General features: G+C 39.3%; 1 protein-coding gene across 4 annotated transcripts in view; it reads left to right on the forward strand.

The window, feature by feature from the left end:
- Positions 1 to 18,331, forward strand: part of LOC136864111 (YTH domain-containing protein 1) — a 541,394-nt gene that overhangs the window by 167,286 nt on the left and 355,777 nt on the right. For all 4 annotated transcript variants that reach the window (XR_010859272.2, XR_010859271.2, XM_067140687.2 and 1 more), the window contains one exon: positions 5,818 to 5,940. Coding sequence is in view for 2 of the 4 variants with exons in the window: in XM_067140687.2 (XP_066996788.2) it covers positions 5,818 to 5,940 (123 nt within the window). In the remaining 2 variants the exon portion in view is untranslated. The remainder of the gene's footprint in view (positions 1 to 5,817; positions 5,941 to 18,331) is intronic.

Raw genomic sequence — 18,331 nt, forward strand, 5'->3', positions numbered from 1 at the left:
TTTTTCCTTAGCATGCCTTTTCAGTGGTGCCTGGGCCATCTGTGACAGCTAATGGTGGATCTGTTGAGGATCCAACTAGCCTTTGGGTTGAGGGCTGTACATACATACATACATACATACATACATACATACATACCTCTGCATTATGTACATTGAACAAAATGGCATAGGGTCACTCCATACTTATGGGGCAGTTCAGTTGGAACCAAAGCATTATCATTCCTATAATTTTTAAACATAAACATCACCTCTTTTCTTGCATTTCCTTGCAGTTTTGACAGGGTAATATGTTATTAATATATCTTATACGTAGACTGCATATAATCAAAGGAGCAATTGTTCAACCAGTCTGGCCAATTTCTTTACATTCTTTGTATGATACAGTGTATCAGAAGAACGGTGCAACTGAACTCACCGTTACATGAAAATCAGTTTGCATATAGACCTGGCAGATCCACTGAAGTAGCACTTCACCAGTTGGTTTGTACTCTAGAGGAAAGCCTAGAATATAAAGAAATTGCACTGGCAGAATTTCTAGATATAGAAGGAGCCTTCAGCTATACAACCTATAACTCCATGGTCAAAGCATTGGAAAGAGCAAGATGAGTAAAACGGTCATCAAATGGATTAAATGCATGTTAGTCGGAAGGAAGATAAAAGCAACCCTGTTTGAGGAAACGCTGACGATTAGGGCCACCCGAGGCTGTGTTCAGGGAGTTCTTTTGCCTCTGCTGTGGAACCTCGTGGTGAACAAAATCATAGCTATGCTCAACGAACAGGGTTTCTGTACACAAGGATGCGCAGATGACCTAGTGATTGTGGTACGAGGTAAGGTGATGAGTGTTACCCAGGACCTCATGCAAAGTTCACTCAACCTTGTGTGGAGAACTGATGTCGGGAAGAACAACTATCAGTCAACCCGAACAAGATTGCATGTACATACCTGCCAACTTTTCCGATTTAGGCGGGAGACACCCGATTTCCAACAGTTTTTCTCGCCTCCCGATTTTCCTATTATTTTCCCCGATTTTTAGCTTATTGTTTTGTGAACTTCGAACATTTGTTTTCAAATCCCGTCATTTCAGCTTTGTATGCAAGTGGCGGGAGTCCTTCGCCCATTGGCCACTTTCAAATGAAATATCGACATTTATTAATTCTAGAAATGCACGGGAATGTGCGATGATTATTGAAACCTGTATATCGCCATGCATGTATCGATTGTCAATCTCTCCTTCTCGCGTGCTATGTTCGTGTTCGTTCACATCAGTCTAGTCAATTCTAAAGATTAGCAGCTAGATTTGGAGTCTTTTTTAGTAACTTAGTGACAGAATTTCAAAGATAGCGACTAGTGACTTTTCTAGAGATTTTAGGAGCCATTTGGAGACAATTTGTGGCGAGTTTAAATTTATTACTTGATAAAATTAACATTGTGCTCGCATAATCGTGTCAGCACGTGATGCAGTGTATTAATCTATGCATTTGCTAAGTAATGGCATCTAAGTGCATGGCTGATTCACACGTGTGGAGCATGAGTTCATACTATTTTCGGAAGGCTTATCAGAGAGCGATCATCTCACTTACATACTTCCTATGAGGGGAATAGAGATGTGTAATTTGTAATGTGTAGGAAATCCATTGAAGCAGAGGAATCAGCTGAACACATACTTTTCGAATGTGAGGTGCTGGGTAGAATCAGACTCTCCACTCTAGGACTACAAGGTGAACAGAGAGCAAAAATCCAAGAAGACCCAATAAGAACAACCTGCAACTTTGTGAAGAGAGCAGGTATATCTAGGTGGGAATGAAGGAAAAACATGGTAGCAAAAGATCTTAGGGGTCGACACTAATTAGGAACTAATATCTAGAGGCCCCTTGAAGAAAAAAAGATGATGCAGTGTTATGTTCCATTGTTTTGACACTTCCCTCAGTATTTGACCATGACCTTCAGTGAATCTTTTGCATGCCACCTTCAGTATTTTTAACAACTACATGCACTTACTGTGGCACTTGCACTGGATTATATGTTGCTGGTGATGGCAATGTAACACCATCACCATTAACTCAGCTTTCAAGTATTTGGTGCTCAACCAGTCATTTATTTACTTGCCTTGAATGTAGCATTTCACACTATCATAAAGTGCTTATATACACATTACTGACTCAATTCATTTATCAGCAGTTTAAATAAAAATTCGAAACCAAAAGAAATAAACTAAACTAGATGTAAATAAATTAACAAAGAAAAGAAGTTGAAACAATGAAAAGGCATCCTCACAGGAGACTGAAGGACTCTTCACTACTTGAGATGAAGAAAATGAAAAAAAATAAATCTTGCGTACAAGACCCCCCCCCCAACGTAATTTGCCTTACTGCAGCTCTGATTGTATCACAAATTTGTGAATAGTTTCATCCGTACGACCCACGCAATGGAAACGCGTTGAAGTCATGTGGTACACCTGTGTTTTGTAGTTAAGAAACGTCCTCCGTAGCGTAGGTCTACTGCAGCTTTGATGACGTTGCACAGATAGATTAAAAGTTTCGTGTCTGACCTGCGCATTGCAAGCATGCATCAGTCGTGGTATATGTCTCTGTTTTGTAATTATGAATGTCTGCTAGCGTAATGGTAACACAATTAGCTGCCGTTCTCGGGAGCCTGAGTTCGATTCCCGATACCGTACTGCCAGAGATTTACAAATGGCATGAAGGTTGATATGTGGTAAAAATGGTAGGCCTACATGTAACTCCCCTCCACTCGGGGCCTGTCTAAAAAAGAGCTGCACCACCTCGAGATGAGGTAATGAGTTTACTTTAGTTGAGAAATATTCACAGTTGTTATTCATATAGCAGGTGAGATCATTAACAAGGTGATTGGTTAATATCTCGTAACTTGGGCCAATATAGATGTTTTTGGAGGAGAAGTAAGTTTATAACGTTATAAAAACAATCCAATCATAACGATTGTTTTACTCGCCAACATACCTAACAAATAATATTGTTTTTACGTCCCCACTTTTAACGATTTTCGGAGACTCCAAACAAAACATGGGGGGTACCCAAAAAAATCGAATTTTTTAAAAGCTATATCTTTTCAAATTTTTTACAAAACAACCTTATTCCCTCAAAATACTCTCCATCACAACTAATACATTTGTCCCAGTGATGCTTCCACTGTTTGAAACATTTTTTGTAGTCATATTTAGAAATGGCTGACAGCTCCTCTCTAGTTTTTTTCTTGACCTCTTCAATGTTGTCAAATCGGTGTTCTTTCATGCCTCTTTTCATGCGTGGAAATAAGAAAAAGTCGCACGGATCCAGGACAGGCCAGTAAGGTGCGTGGGGCAGTGGAACCATGCCATCTTTAGCCAGAAACTGTCTAACAGAGATGGCTGTGTGTGCAGGCGCGTTGTCGTGGTGGAAGAACCAGCCTTTTGTCTGCCACAGATAGTCTTTTTTGACGAGCACTGTGGCGCAATCTTCTTGAAACTTCCAAATAAAAGATTTGATTGACGGTCTGACCTGGGGGAACAAACTCTGAATGAACTACGCCCTTGGCATCAAAAAAGCAAATCAGCATCGTTTTGGTGTTTGTTTTGACTTGACAACATTTTTTTGGACGGGGTGACAATGATGTCATCCATTGGCTTGATTGTTGTTTTGTTTCTGGGTTGTAACCATAGCACCATGACTCATCACCAGTAATGGCCTTTGACATAAAATCTGGATCAGTTTCGAGCTGCTGTTTCAAAATACGACATGTTTCAACTCCACATTCTTCTTGATCGTCAGTCAGAACCCGAGGAACGAACTTGGCAGCATTCCTTTTCATTCCCAATTCTTCCGTTAACATTCACTTAACCGAACTGCAAGATAACCCACTAATCTGTCAGTTGATCAATTGTCTGTCTACAGTCTGTGAGCACAAGCTCTCGAATTTTTCCAACATTTTCGTCGATTTGGGCAGTTGATGGACGTCCAGAACGTGGTTTGCCATCAGTCATCATGTCGCCATTTTTAAACCGAGGAAACCACTCATACACTTGAGTTTTCCCCATAGCGTCATCTTTGTAAGCTGTTTTCAATATTAAAACAGTTTTAGCAGTATTTTTACAGAGTAGAATACAAAATTTCACAGCTGCACATTGTTCACTTAAACTTTCCATCATAAAAAAGGAAACAAGAACAATACAGCGCTAGCAAAAACAATCGCTGCAGATGAACCGAACAAGCCAGGTCGACAACACAGGCAGCACTGAACTGGCAATGAGTTGTGCTATACCTGCGTAGCGACAGAAATGCATACTGCACAAGCTTTGCCCATGGCAATGTTATTCCGGTTATTTTTGGGTACCCCTTTGTACTATGCGTTAATAAAAGATTGAGACAATGATCGCATGAAATTAAACATTGATAGCAAAATACCGCCACACCTGCAGATATCCATAAGTGTGGAAAACTTTCTTGTTATCTATTTTTATTCTTTATATCGTAGAACTTTGACACTATCCAGTCACTTGATAGCATACTTAACCTAAACAATACGTTCTCTCTTATCTCATTTACAGCTGTTTAGGTAAATCCTGATGTGATAAATGTAGAGAAGAAGCATGAAATATACTTATAAATAAGGGTCTGGCCATCAACATCCGCAGTTATCCAAATAATGCTTCCAGTCGCTATGTATTACATTCGGAAGTACAACTCGTAACATATGCTAGTTGTTAGCTGGTGGTTTGGTACGCTTTCTGCAGCACGGCTTTATTTGGTATGAGTGGCTTCTGCTACACCAACTGGAAATATCAGAGACCGTCTCCAGAAAACATTTTGGGAATAGGTTCTCACTGTTTGGACTCTATAGTCGGGAACAAAACTATTTCTAAAAGGTTCCAATGGACGGGACCTCGAATGTTCTTGATTGCAGTGCATGGCTGACACAGGGCCAACTATAATACCAGTACCTACTTGTAATTGTAGTTGTCTTGGCTGATGAGATGGCAGTGAAGATGTCATTTGGAATGACACGCCAGTAGCTGGGAAGTAGGCGGCATAAAACTTTGATTCAAATGAAAACAGTGATCAGGTTTTACTCGGGTGTACTGTGTAGTGCCACATCGGCGACTATCCTAAATGCAGATCAGTATTGATTGATTGATTGATTGATTGATTGATTGATTGATTGATTGATTGATTGATTGATTGATTGATTGATACTGCTCAACTGATGGAGACAAATGATGGGCCATAAAGTTATTATGTATCAATATTGCATGATAATACGATATCCATGTCCCTTTTCTCTACGGGGTCGAGTATGAAGCGAGACGAATCTTCGTAGAGTGTTTCGACGACCGTATGCCCTTCCTGACGTCAACCTCCATCGGAGGAATTAATGAAATGTAACAAATGACGTGATATGAGTAACTAAAACTGACTATATTTACTTTATATGTAGGCCTAAACGTCGTGTTCAACATTTATTGTCTTTTACATTTAGAAATACTGCCTTCCAATGAAAATAGCCAGTATAACTCAAAGTTTGTTAAAGAATAGTGTAGAATGTTTACATGCACATTTTATAGCTCTTTATAGCCTAGAAGTCATGTGTTCAATGCAAAATTTTTGAGGTTATCACATATTGGACCCCTGTTTACTATTTCTGGCTGTAAAAGTGTGTGTGTGTTGGGGGGGGAGGGCATTTAATATGCAGGTAAATACGGTATTTTAAAAATACCTCAGTTTTCCTTTGACTAGTTCAATCCAGTAATAGTTAACTCGTGGACTTTGTTTCTAACTTTACTTGTGGTTTTTTTTTTTTTCTAGTTCAGACTGAATTAGTCGATCAGAAGACTGTTAGAAATGGTTCACCTACCAAATGTTCCACAAAAGAAAACAGTACAATGAAAAGTTCATGTTCTCGAGAAGTAGATAAATTGGATGATCAAGGTAAGTCATTTCTCATCTCCATTTTTAGTAGGTAGCTTGTGTGAATTTTTAAAAATGTATTGCCAAAAGACACCTTGTTGAAATATGAACTTGCAATCTTCAGATCAGTCAAAACAAATTGTAGATTTGTGAAGATCTTAAATGACAGCCAAAATTTGATTTGCTTGCTTGGTTGGTGTCCAGAACTGTTCATAAGCTTTGGATAGAACATGTCCTTGACCTGATAGGGGTTGCTTGGAAACTTAACATGAAACATAAGATCATTTGCCAATCATCCGATTATTAACCCTTTCCACTCGTTTGTCGACCTGAGGTCGTTATAGGTCATGTGTCGACACTGAGTCAACGCAATGTTTTGCCGCTCGTTGCTAGGTTACCTGGCATGCCAGGGCTTTTGTACTTCGTTTGGTAAGTGCTGGTCCCTTCCGGAAACCGAAAGAAACCAAATGAGGTGCCTAGTATCAAACATGGACAAAAGCCATTGTGATAATTTTTCAGTAGAGCCACATTTTCGTTTCTCTATGTTAAACCCCTGTTATATGTGTGAAACTTTTTTTGTGTCATATTTCCAGCCCTATGAACAAGAAAATCATGGTTGACACTTAGGAATTTCAGTCTAAGTCACTGTAAAACACGTTCAAATATGACAATGTCCATTTCTGAAACCGAGATTGGCTTTTGTCCATTTTTGATACAAACATCCATGTAATTGTCCACTTTTGAAACGAACTATCCCAATATTTGGAAAAAAGTTGCAGTATGATACGGAAGTAAACTTCCATTTTAAAAGAAATATAATTAAAATATGAAAGAAATAAGGCTATTCTTATACTTTGTTGACATTTTTAACATTCATTTCAGTTCTTGCTTCACTGTATTTCTGGGCAAATAACCTCTGGTTCATCACAAGGGTCTTCAAAACAATCACATTCATAAATAATCAATAACAGTTTGTTCATTTTCACTACAAATGTTCTTATTGATGACTTCAATATACCACTTAAGAGAGGCATTCATTTCAAGTCTTTACCGAAGTGCTTTCCTAGTAATATGTCAACATCTTTAAGTTTCTGTGGGTTTACATTTATGCCAATATCAAAAGTAAAGGATTCATTAACATTAGACTAACCTGTTATGCTTTCGTGATCTTATGCTTAATGCCTGTTTCCAAATAGTCCAAATAGTAGCCTAGCTCACCTTTAACTACAACATTGCCTCTTTTCGTGCTCCTGAGTATAATTCTTTTACACTGTGAAATTTTGAAATGAAGTTGACTAGCAGATTTCAGATAAATCTGTGCTTGTTCTTTCCAATTCAGTGGTTCCAAGGTTTGTCCAATCACTTTCACTGTGCCGTACATTTTGAACACCTCAAGATATTCATCAGGACTTACTATGGTCGTCATCTTATTAAGGTCTTTCTCAATGAGTCCAAAAATCCTATCTGGAGGCAAATATGAGTGTGCAGTAACTGGAAATACCCGTTTTAATTTGTCAACAGAGGATGGTGCATACGTTGTAAGCCACTTTGCACACATCGCCAAGATATTACTGTTCTTATTTTGGCCGGCGCAGCCATCAGCAATCAACTTGACTGAAGTGAAGCCTTGTAAATCATTAGATCGTGACTCATTGACAACAGCTGATGCTATTTCGTTTGATGATTTCTTTCCCTCATTCTCCAGCCACGTATAAACAAACACATTATCAGGGCGCAGTTTTCTTTGAGATGTGCCTATTACAACAGACAGATTGTAACAGTAGAGTTGCCTGGAATAATAAGCCAACTGATCACTTAATTTTGGCAAAACGAGGTTCTTTTGACAATCATAGGTCATTAAAAAACAATCCTCCTCTTTTTTCCTTAAGATGTCGATAAAAATTCTCTGGTCGCCATGACAGTTTGATGTCACTTGTAGCAATATGATTGGCTGAAACGTTCATGTCAGTTTTTGATACAAACTACGTCTGGAGGTGTCTGATTATGAAAGAAACTGCATATTTCTATGTTAAAAATTGGGTACAAATATTTGTTTATGAAAGACATGGACCACTAATTCAGAAAGAGCATTAAAAATGCTATAAGGATCAATCCTCAACTCAATTTTGATATAGGTGGCGCATGTCCATGTTTGATATTAGGCACCTCAAATAGGTTTTAGTTTCTCTTTGCTTAACAAAATTGTTCCATTTTGTTGACACTGGAAAGCAGTAGCGGTGAAGCAGCATGGCAGCGCACAGTCTGACCAAATCTAAGATTCTTCAGTCTATTTGGGCTGATTTTGATGATGACCATGAAAGTAATGAAAATTTTGAATCTGGTGATGAAAGTGATATATCCGCAAGTGATTCAAGTGACAATATTGATATCAGCATCACAAGAAATCATGGAGGAGGCTATAATATTATGACTCGTCCTGGTCCCAGTCATATAGTGCTGACTTCAAACATACCTTGGAGATCGTGGAGAACGGGTGATGCAGGATTACCCAAATTTCCTTAACACGTTAGTCACTGGATTCATAGGTTGTGGCATTAGACCTAAAATACGAAGGCCATCCGGAAAGTGGTACCCGTTTGCGCAATAAAGACACAGGAGTAAATATTAACAAATATACACATTTTTATTGGAAAGAGTATACTTTACACTACTTCTCCACATAATCTCCAAGCAAATTTAGGCATTTGTCATAACGTGGGGCGAGTTTTTGCATTCCAGTGTCATAGTCCTCCGCCGCCAGCGTATTGAGATACGTAGTCACGGCTCGTTTAAGTTCTTCATCGCTGTCAAATCTTTTTCCTGCCAGAAAGTCTTTAAGCTTCATAAAGAGATGAAAATCCGAAGGGGCCATGTGTGGGCTATACGGGGGATGGTCGAAGGTTTCCCACATGAATTGCTGCAAAAGTTGTTGTGTTATCACAGTTGCATGAGGCCTTGCATTGTCATGAAGGAGAATGACACCTGTAGACAATAGACCTTGCCGTCGATTTTGTATTGCCCGCCGTAATTTCTTTAATGTTTCACAATACACATTAGCATTAATTGTGTCTCCACAGGCCATAAAATCAACGAGCAGTACACCTCGGCGATCCCAGAAAACAGTTGCCATGAGTTTCCTGGTGGACAGAACTGTCTTGAATTTTTTTTGGTTTGGTTGATGAATGAGCATGATGCCACTCCGTTGACTGTCGTTTACTCTCAGGTGATGCATTACAAACCCATGTTTCGTCCCCAGTAATGATGCGAGTCAGGAAAGAGTCTCCTTCATCGGAATAACTTCCCAGAAACGTCAGTGCTGCAGCCATACACTTGGTTTTGTGCTCCTCTAAGCGTGCGAGGGACCCACCTTGCACAGATTTTTGAATAATGCAGATGGTCTTTGACAATTTCATGAACAATTGTTCGAGACACATTGGGAAAAATGTTCAGAGTTCATCAGTTGTGACACGCCGATCGTTCCTCGCGCATTCGTCTACTGCACTCAGCAGTTGGTCTGTAATGACAGATGGTGTCCCGGAACGCTCCTCGTCTTTTGTATTCCCCCTCCCTAGGTTGAAGTTGTGACACCAGCGCCGAACAGACGACTCGTCCATCACACTGTCTCCATACACCTCCGTTAATTGGAGATGAATATCACAAGGTCGAACGTTTCGTGCATTAAGAAATTTAATCACAGCCCTCACTTCACAACCGGCGGGGTTCTCAATTTGTTTAAACATTTTAAATGATCACAGACACAACACAGGCAATGCTAGTGTCACGCAACCTTGCACAGAGCAGGCAGACAAGCCACTGACGCGGTCTGACCTTGCCCAGCGGCTACCTGAGTCGTCAGCGCTTCATGCGACGCTAACGGGTACTACATTCCGGATGGCCCTAGTAGAATTAGAGTACTGGCAGCTATTTTTTAGTGATCAGTTGTTAACCTCTATTGTCCATGAGACAAACAAATTTGCTGAAATGAAAATACAGCAAAATACTCCACTAGAGAAGAGATCGATCTGGTTTTCTTGGAAAGCTGTGACTTTAGAAGAGCTGAAGGCATTTTTTGGTGTAATTATCAACATGGGAAGGAACAGTAAGCCAGAAATACAGGATTAATTTAGTGAAGACTGGTTGGATAAGCAGATGTTCTACAAAGATGTGTTTTCTAGAGAGAGATTTCTACACATATTCTAGAATCACCATCTTTCTTCCTGTGATACTGATAAGGCAGGCCCACAGTCTATAGGTTCAAAGGTCAGAAATATAGTGTTGTATCTGGACATGAAATTCAGGGAACACTTCATTCCAGGAAAGAACCTGAGCCTTGATGAAAGCATAGTAGGCTTCAAGGGTCGCGTTGTGTTCAAGAGTGTTAAAATAAGCAGAAACCAATAAAGTGGGGACTCCGTATTTATGTACTATCAGACCTGAATACTGGTGACGTATGTGCGATTGAACCATCTTATGGTTCAATAACCACACAATTACTTGTTAGGCCTGATTTACCCTTCACTTGCAGGATAGTTATTCATTTGGCTACAAAAGGTTTGCGAGCCACCTACTAAACTGGGTTTCATGTCTTTATGGACCAGTTCTATTCTAGTTACGACCTTGTAGCTGAGCTACTGAAACTAAAGGTCCATATTACAGGCACTGTAAGGGTAAATAGGAGAGGTCTACAATTACGAGCGAGAAAAGCCGCAACAAAGAGAATGAAACAACATGGACATTATTGCACTCCGAACAGATAACACTTCATGCTTGGTTTGAAAGGATTATTGCTATGCTCTCCAGTTTCTATGACAGTTCCACTCAGCCTGTGCAAAGAATAAGACGTCAAGTTGCCGAGGAAATTTTAGAGAAACCTACAGCTGTATGTGCTTATAATCAATACATGGGGGGTGTTGATCTTTCTAACCACTATGCTAGCTCATACCTATTCACATGTAAGTCAGTGAAGTGTGGAGAAAAATGTTCTTCTGGCTTATGGAGATCACAATAGTGAATGCCTTCGTACTCTTCAAAGAAGGTAACAATGGAATGACCCATCTGAAGTACAGGAAAAGCTTGTAGGAACTGTACGGAATACACAGAACAGGAAAAAGGGGAAGACCTTCCTCAATAGATGAAGAAGTGAGGCTGAATGGCAAGCTGCACCTGCTGTATCCCCATCCCAAAGGCAAAACTAAGAATTGCAAGGTTTGCAGTGACAGGAAAGTTGTTGGAGGGAGGCAAGAGGCAGTCCAATTCTGCAAAACCTGTGAAAAGCAACCAGGGCTCCATCCAGACATTTGCTTTGAATGCTTCCACACACTCAAGGCATACTGTTAAGTGGAAAAACATTATTTTGTGTCACACAAATACCATGCATTCATTACTTTTGTAGTTCCTTCCTGTACAGATTGTTATAACCAGTACTTAATACCAGGCTTTAAAATATGAAGAATGCTGACAGAAATAAAAAAGAGTTGGAGAAATCAGGACTTACAAATAATTTGAGTGGAAAGGGTTAGCAAAAAAAAATTTGAAATATTCTTACATAATTCTAGTTTTTGAGCCTCTGTGGCTCAGGCAGCAGCGCGTTGGCCTCTCACCGCTGGATACCGTGGTTCAAATCCTGGTCACTCCATGTGAAATTTGTGCTGGACAAAGCGGAGGCAGGACAGGTTTTTCTCCGGGTACTCCGGTTTTCCCTGTCATCTTTAATTCCAGCAACACTCTCCATTCTCATTTCATAGCATCTACGAGTCATTAATAAATCACTTTAGGAGTGGTGGCCCTATAGTACTAATATCCTATATATGATTCATTTATTACATCCCTGACCCAGTCAATGACTGGAAAACAGGTTGTAGGTTTTCAATTACAGTTTTCATAAAGTGTGGAATACTCATTGAAATGATTATATAGCTATGAAATTACAGTTTTACTGTGGGTCTTAATCATACCAAACAGTGAGTGAGTGTTGTCTGGAGAAATTCTTGTGGTACAGGAAGAAAAGGTTAAAATTTGACTTGCAGACTGTTTTGTGATTAGTAGGATCTCAATTGTATTAAAGCTGCACCCAGGATAGAGTTTGTGTTTCGGAGAAGGTAGGATGGTGCTGGTGAGATACCCACTACTAGCATAAGAAAATATTATAATACACAATTCAGCTTAATTTATTTTGCTCCTGCAAATGTTTTACAGCAATAATTAATTGGTACCAGTCCAGATAGGAGAATTAGTAGGATAAAATTCTGATCATTCCTACGTGCAAATTATTTTGCCAATTGTCCCTTTGTTTGGCTCAGGAAGCTAACTGCTTTCCGAATACCACAGTAATACGGCAAATCTTCATAGACCACTCGCCATTGTCCTTCCTGGTATCTAAAAAATAAAAAGCAAAGAAAGCAACGGATTCTTGATATTGATTTTGGATTTAAATAAAAAATATTGCTGATATTTCATTTTATATTATGATTGAAATATATATTTCTGTGTGCATTGTGTGTATTTATGTGTATATAATATTTGTGTGCGCATATGTCACACAAAAATAGAGAAAGGAAAAGCAGTTAATGTTCAAAATCAAGCCTCCAACTGAGCTGATGCAAAGGCTAGAATGAAGTAAATGTATAATGTGACACTCATGTTTGCCCTCGCTGATATAAAGCGAGATGTTTGAATGTGTTTATTGATGTTTGTTTTCCCATTTTTATGTGTTGTACCTTATCCTTGCCTTCATAAGGCATTCTTCCTGTTCTGTGTTCATATTTGTTGCTTAGTCATACTGCCTTTACTTGGCTTGGGATTTTATGTACTTACACCAACTCCTGTGTTACATGCTATTGATTTGGCATTGTCCTGCATTTAACATGAAGTTGTTCAGTTGCTGGAAATTATTCTGTTGTATTGGTGTATTTCCTCTACTTTTGATTGTATGAAATTCAGGTTAGCAATAACTCCATATATAGCATGTGAGATTTTAAGATCATTTTAGATTAAAATAAACGGGCTATAAGAAGCTGTTAGTTTTTAATACTTTCCGGTTTGAATTGGCAGTCAATAAACCATACCAAGTTTAGTTTTGTTTTTCAGATTAGATTATCTCCGTCAAATTTCCAAGAGAAATGTGCTGTCACCTATGCATAAAATGGGGTTATCATTTTCTCAGTTAAATTGAAATCACATCAGTTTCAACAAGACATAATCATTTAAATGAATGAGATGTCAGGAGTGGTTGTAGGTTATGCATTTATTCTTTCATTTTGAGATATATTTTAACTTAGATGGTTATTACATCGTGAAAATTTTAAACTGTTCTGTTCTTCAGTTTGCATTGACTTGACTCGAGCAATAGTGTATTTTGACAGTACCCTTTGATAACAACCAATCCCAGAGTAACTCATGTTTTTATCAAGCAAACTTACATAAGACTGTCATGCCTTCCAACGTTCAGTCTGCAAGCCTCTGTGAATTTACTAACTGCTGCCACAATCCTCTATTTGTAAATAGTTCTCTGGCCTCGTTTAGTTCTATACCTCTTATCCTTAAATCATTAGAAACTGAGTCTAACCATCATCATCTTGGTCTCCCTCTACTTCTTACCCTCCATAACATAGTCCATTATTCTTCTACGTAACCTGTCTTCCTTCATTCGCCTCACACGACCCCACCACCAAAGCTGGTTTATGCATACAGCTTTATCCACAGAGTCCATTCCTAATTTAGCCTTTATCTCCTCATTCAGAGTATCCTCCTGCCATTGTTCCCACCTGCTTGTACCAGCAACCCTTCCCTACTTTCATGTCTCTTCTAACTTATGAATAAGATATCCTGAGTCCACCCAGCTTTCACTCCTGTAAAGCAAAGTTGGTCTGAAAACAGACTGATGTAGAGATAGTTACGTCCAGGAGCTGACTATCTTCTTTCAGAATACTGTTGAATGCAACTGCGAGCTTGCTGCATTAGCCTTACTGCACCTTGATTCAATCTTTCTTACTGTACTACCATCCTGGGAGAACACACATCATAAATACTTCAAATTATCTACCTGTTCCAGCTTTGAATCCCCAGTCAGGGATTCATTTCTCTTGGATTTCTTACTAAATGCGAAATGCTAACTTTTTCATACTCTATTCTTTGCACCTATTATAAAGTTCCAAGACACTAGATTGCAGGCTTTTGCCATTAAGACAAAGTCGTTAGCATAGTCCAAACTGCTTACTACCTTTTTACTTAACTGAACACATCCCTGCCATTTAATACCTTTCAGTAGATGATCCATGTAAAGTATGAACAACAAAGGTGACAGATGGTAGCCTTGTCTAAGCGCTGTAAATACCTTGAACCAAGAACTCTTTCTACCATCAGTCTCACTGCAGCCAAATTGTCCATATAAATGCCTTTGATTGATTTTAATTATCTAGCCTTAATCCCACAGATCTCTAATAGGGCAAACTTATTTTCCCCTCTGTACTCTCTCTGTCATGTACATTCTCTAGAACTATGAAACATTTCCTTCATTCAAAGTCGGTTAAGATATAGTCTATTATGGATCTGGTGCCCCTACTGTCCCATGTCCACTGGTGAATATAGTTATGCTTGAAGAATTTATTCGTAATTTATTCATTATTTATTCATACTAGCAGGGAAGTTCAGCAAATTCTTCCCGTTCCTATTGGCTTTCATATTTTATTCACATTTATCAATAACCGGTACCCTTTCATATCTTTCAGTTCTATTTCCAACCCTTGCTTTGAAATCGCCCATTAGCATTATCCTATCCTTGCTGTTGACCCTAACTATGATGTCACACAGTGCGTCATAAAACTTGTCAATTTCATCCTCGTCTGCACCCTCACATGGTGAATACACTGAGTCAGTTCTTGTCCTAATTCCTCCGAATGCCAAATCTACGTACATCATTTGCTAGTTTACGTGCCTAACGGAAGCTGTGTTGTGTGCAACAGTATTCCTGATGAACAATTCTACCCTGCACTTTGCCCTTGCCTTTTTAACACCCGTCAAGTACACTGTTTATTGTCCTATCTGTTCCTAGTTATGTCCCATTACCTGAATATCATTAACGACTAACACATCTAGATGCAGCCTCTTCGCTGATTCAGCCAGCTCCACTTTCTTTCTTTCTTTCTTTCTTTCTTTCTTTCTTTCTTTCTTCCTTCCTTCCTTTCTTCCATAATCCCTCATAATATTGATAGCTCCCCATCAAATTCCATGTTGTTCGCCAAGTTGTTCCAAGGAGTACCTCATCTGTCAAATGGGAGTGGAACAGTGTTACTCCCTTAGGTGCGAAGCTTGCTTAAAACTTTCTGAATGTGCTCGATGAAAAATCTGTGAAGCAGGATGCTACCCTTACTTACACATTGTCCAAGTGAGGCTCCATTCTCTAACGGGTTAGGGACCACTGGTGGATTGTATAGTCCTAGCCGCCTGAGGACAAGGAGGGCCATGGCTCGGAATATGTCCAAGATAATAGTTACAAATTCTTGTTTTTATATCCACCTCATTCAATACATAAAAATGTTCATTGCCCCTAAAAGGACATCTACCACAATACAAACATTAAATGGGACATGTTTCGCTCGTTTTGTCGAGCATCTTCAGCCATTTTGTACAATGAACATGAAATTGGTCTTGCGCAGTATGTCCGAGATACCCACTCCCATTCCATAACAACTGGTATCCCAGCTCTCAGGACCACATACTGGGCCACTCAGGCGTTGCCTATGGTTCACAAACTATGATGTTACTGCAGTAGGCCACACTATTAACCATACTGGTAAATTTTTGATAACATCTCGAGTCATCAAATTCAGATTTCATAGGCACTCGCAGATCAGTAATATGTTACATATTTTGTTTCAATTATTACTGTTGAAGCAGCTATTTTTGACGGGATATAGGAGTGCAGATGCTATAGAGTTTCTCTGAAGAAAGCTGAAAGCTCTTTCTGTAGAGATTCTGTGAGATATTTTTGTTGTGTGGGGCAGTTAAATTTTCTGTGGTGTACAGTTCATTGTTGTAGGCTTTGTCTAGACAGAAATAATATCCAGACAGTCCATTCGTCTTTAAACTGATCAGTAAAGTGTGGAAGCCATGAGGAAAGTTCTGAGCATGTGCTGGTCACTTGTATGTATGTAGGGTATTCAGCCCGAAGGCTGGTTTGATCCTCTGCAGCTCCGCCAACAGCTGTCATAAATAGCCTAGGGATCACTGAAGAGGCGTGCTAGGGAAATGAGTAGTGAGTAGTTTCCCGTTGCTTTCCTCACCGAGCCAGCCACTGCTATTACATATCAGTCTGCCAAGCCCACTGAAATGCATGCACCAACCGACCCTATGAGCGATATCTTCACACCATTCATAACAGGGACTGGCTGCATAAGCAATGGTATTACTAGCATCACTCATACCTCAGTCACTTTCATATTGTCAAAGCCAAGGATGGGACTGAGACAGGTCAATGAAAGTAACAAATTTGATATAGCCCATACCATAAGACATAGTGCACTGTAAACACTACATCTCGCCAGCAAAGGCATGCTGGTCACTCATCTTGCAAAATGCCTTCAGTCTGCTTAAACAGAGGTAGTTGAGAGAGGTTTGTGTGACTTGTGAGTTCTGTTCCCTAAATGTCTAAAATAAAATATTGTAAAGTATTAAGTCATTGAAGTCTGTTTTGTTAGTCGTGTTTCATTGTGGCATGTGATTAATTTAAATGAAGTACAAATTTATTTTTGTTCCTTGCTGCTCTTACTGGAAGATGCAGTTTAAAGGGGATCATTATTAAAGTGAGGTAAGATTCAAGCTTTATATATGTAACACTAAACAAGTACCGGAAAATATAGACCAGGGATTCCATTGCTATCACATGTGCGCTATCAGATTGAATATGCTCACAAAGTATGGGAAGCACACTGGTAGCATTAACAAATATTAAATGTAGTGCTGTTTTCTTTGAGGCCAGGAAAGAGACATGCAGCCATTGACATTCCTTTTCCCTTTGATCTTCTTAGTTTCCCATATGATGAGATGGACTCCGTATGATATGAATAAAGAATAACAACACGTTGAAACAATGCCATGAAGAAGAATATCATCTGGGGGTATTCTGTCTAACTTGTCAATGGAATTAGGGAACAGTATTAGACCCCTCACCCCCACCCCTGGCTTTTCAAAGCGAAAAAATGAAAAAACAACTCGCATACAGGACCCCCTCCCACAACGTAATTTGTCAGAGTCAACGACGACTCTGCTTCGAAGCGGGTACAAGCCTTACTGCAGCTCTGATGACATCGCACAAATTTGTGAATAGATTCGTCTGTACAATCCACGCAATGAAAAAAACTCGTCAGTCATGCGGTATATCTGTGTTTCGTATTTAAGAAATGTCCGCCTCTGTAGCGTAGGCCTACTGCAGCTCTGCTGGCATCGCAGAAATAGGTGAATAGTTTCGTGTCCGACCCGCGCACTGCAAGCACGCATCATTCATGAATGCGTGTCTGTGTTTTGTAGTTAAGAATGTCCGCCAGCGTAATGGTTAGCACAGTTAGCTGCCGTTCTCGAGAGCCTGAGTTTGATTTCTGATACTGTATTGCCAGAGATTTACGAATGGCAGGAGATTGATATGCGGTAAAAATGTTACATGCAACTACCTTACACTGGAGGCCTGTCTAAATAGAGCTGCACCACCGCGGGATGAGGAAACTAGTTTACTTCAGTTAAGAAATATTCATGGTTGTTGCTATTAATATAGCAGGCGAGATCATTAACATAGTGATCGTTCAATATCTCGTAACTCAGGCCAAGACAGGTTTCTTTGGTTAGAAGTAGGTTTAAAACTTGATAAAAACAATCCAATCATAACATGTTTTATTCGCCAATGTACCTCTCAAAAAATAATCATAATAATTTATGTCCCCACTTAACGATTTTTGGAGACGCCAAACAAAACATACTAGGAGTTAATAAAAAAATGGATACAACAATCGTACGAAATTAAACATTATCATAATAAAATGCATTACTGCCACACCTGAAGATATCCATAAATGCGGTAAACTTTCCTGTCATTTATTTTTAATCTTCCCGTCGTGGAACTTCTGGCGCTATACGGGCACTTGATAACATACATAACCTAAACAATCTGATCTCTCTCATATCATTTACAGCTGTTAAGGTAAATCCTGATGTGATAAATTTGAAAAACAAGCATGAAATATACTTAAAAATAAGAGTTTGGCTTTCAATGGCTACAGTTATGCAAAGAACGCTTCCAGTCACTATGTATTACATTCGGAAGTACAACTCGTAACATACTCTAGTTATCAGTTGGTGGTTTGGGATGCTTTCTGCAGCACGTCTTTATTAGGAAAGAGTGGCTTCTGCTACGTAGACGCAAACT

The sequence above is a fragment of the Anabrus simplex genome, chromosome 2, assembly GCF_040414725.1.
Source record: "Anabrus simplex isolate iqAnaSimp1 chromosome 2, ASM4041472v1, whole genome shotgun sequence".
NCBI classification, from domain to species: Eukaryota; Metazoa; Arthropoda; class Insecta; order Orthoptera; family Tettigoniidae; genus Anabrus; species Anabrus simplex.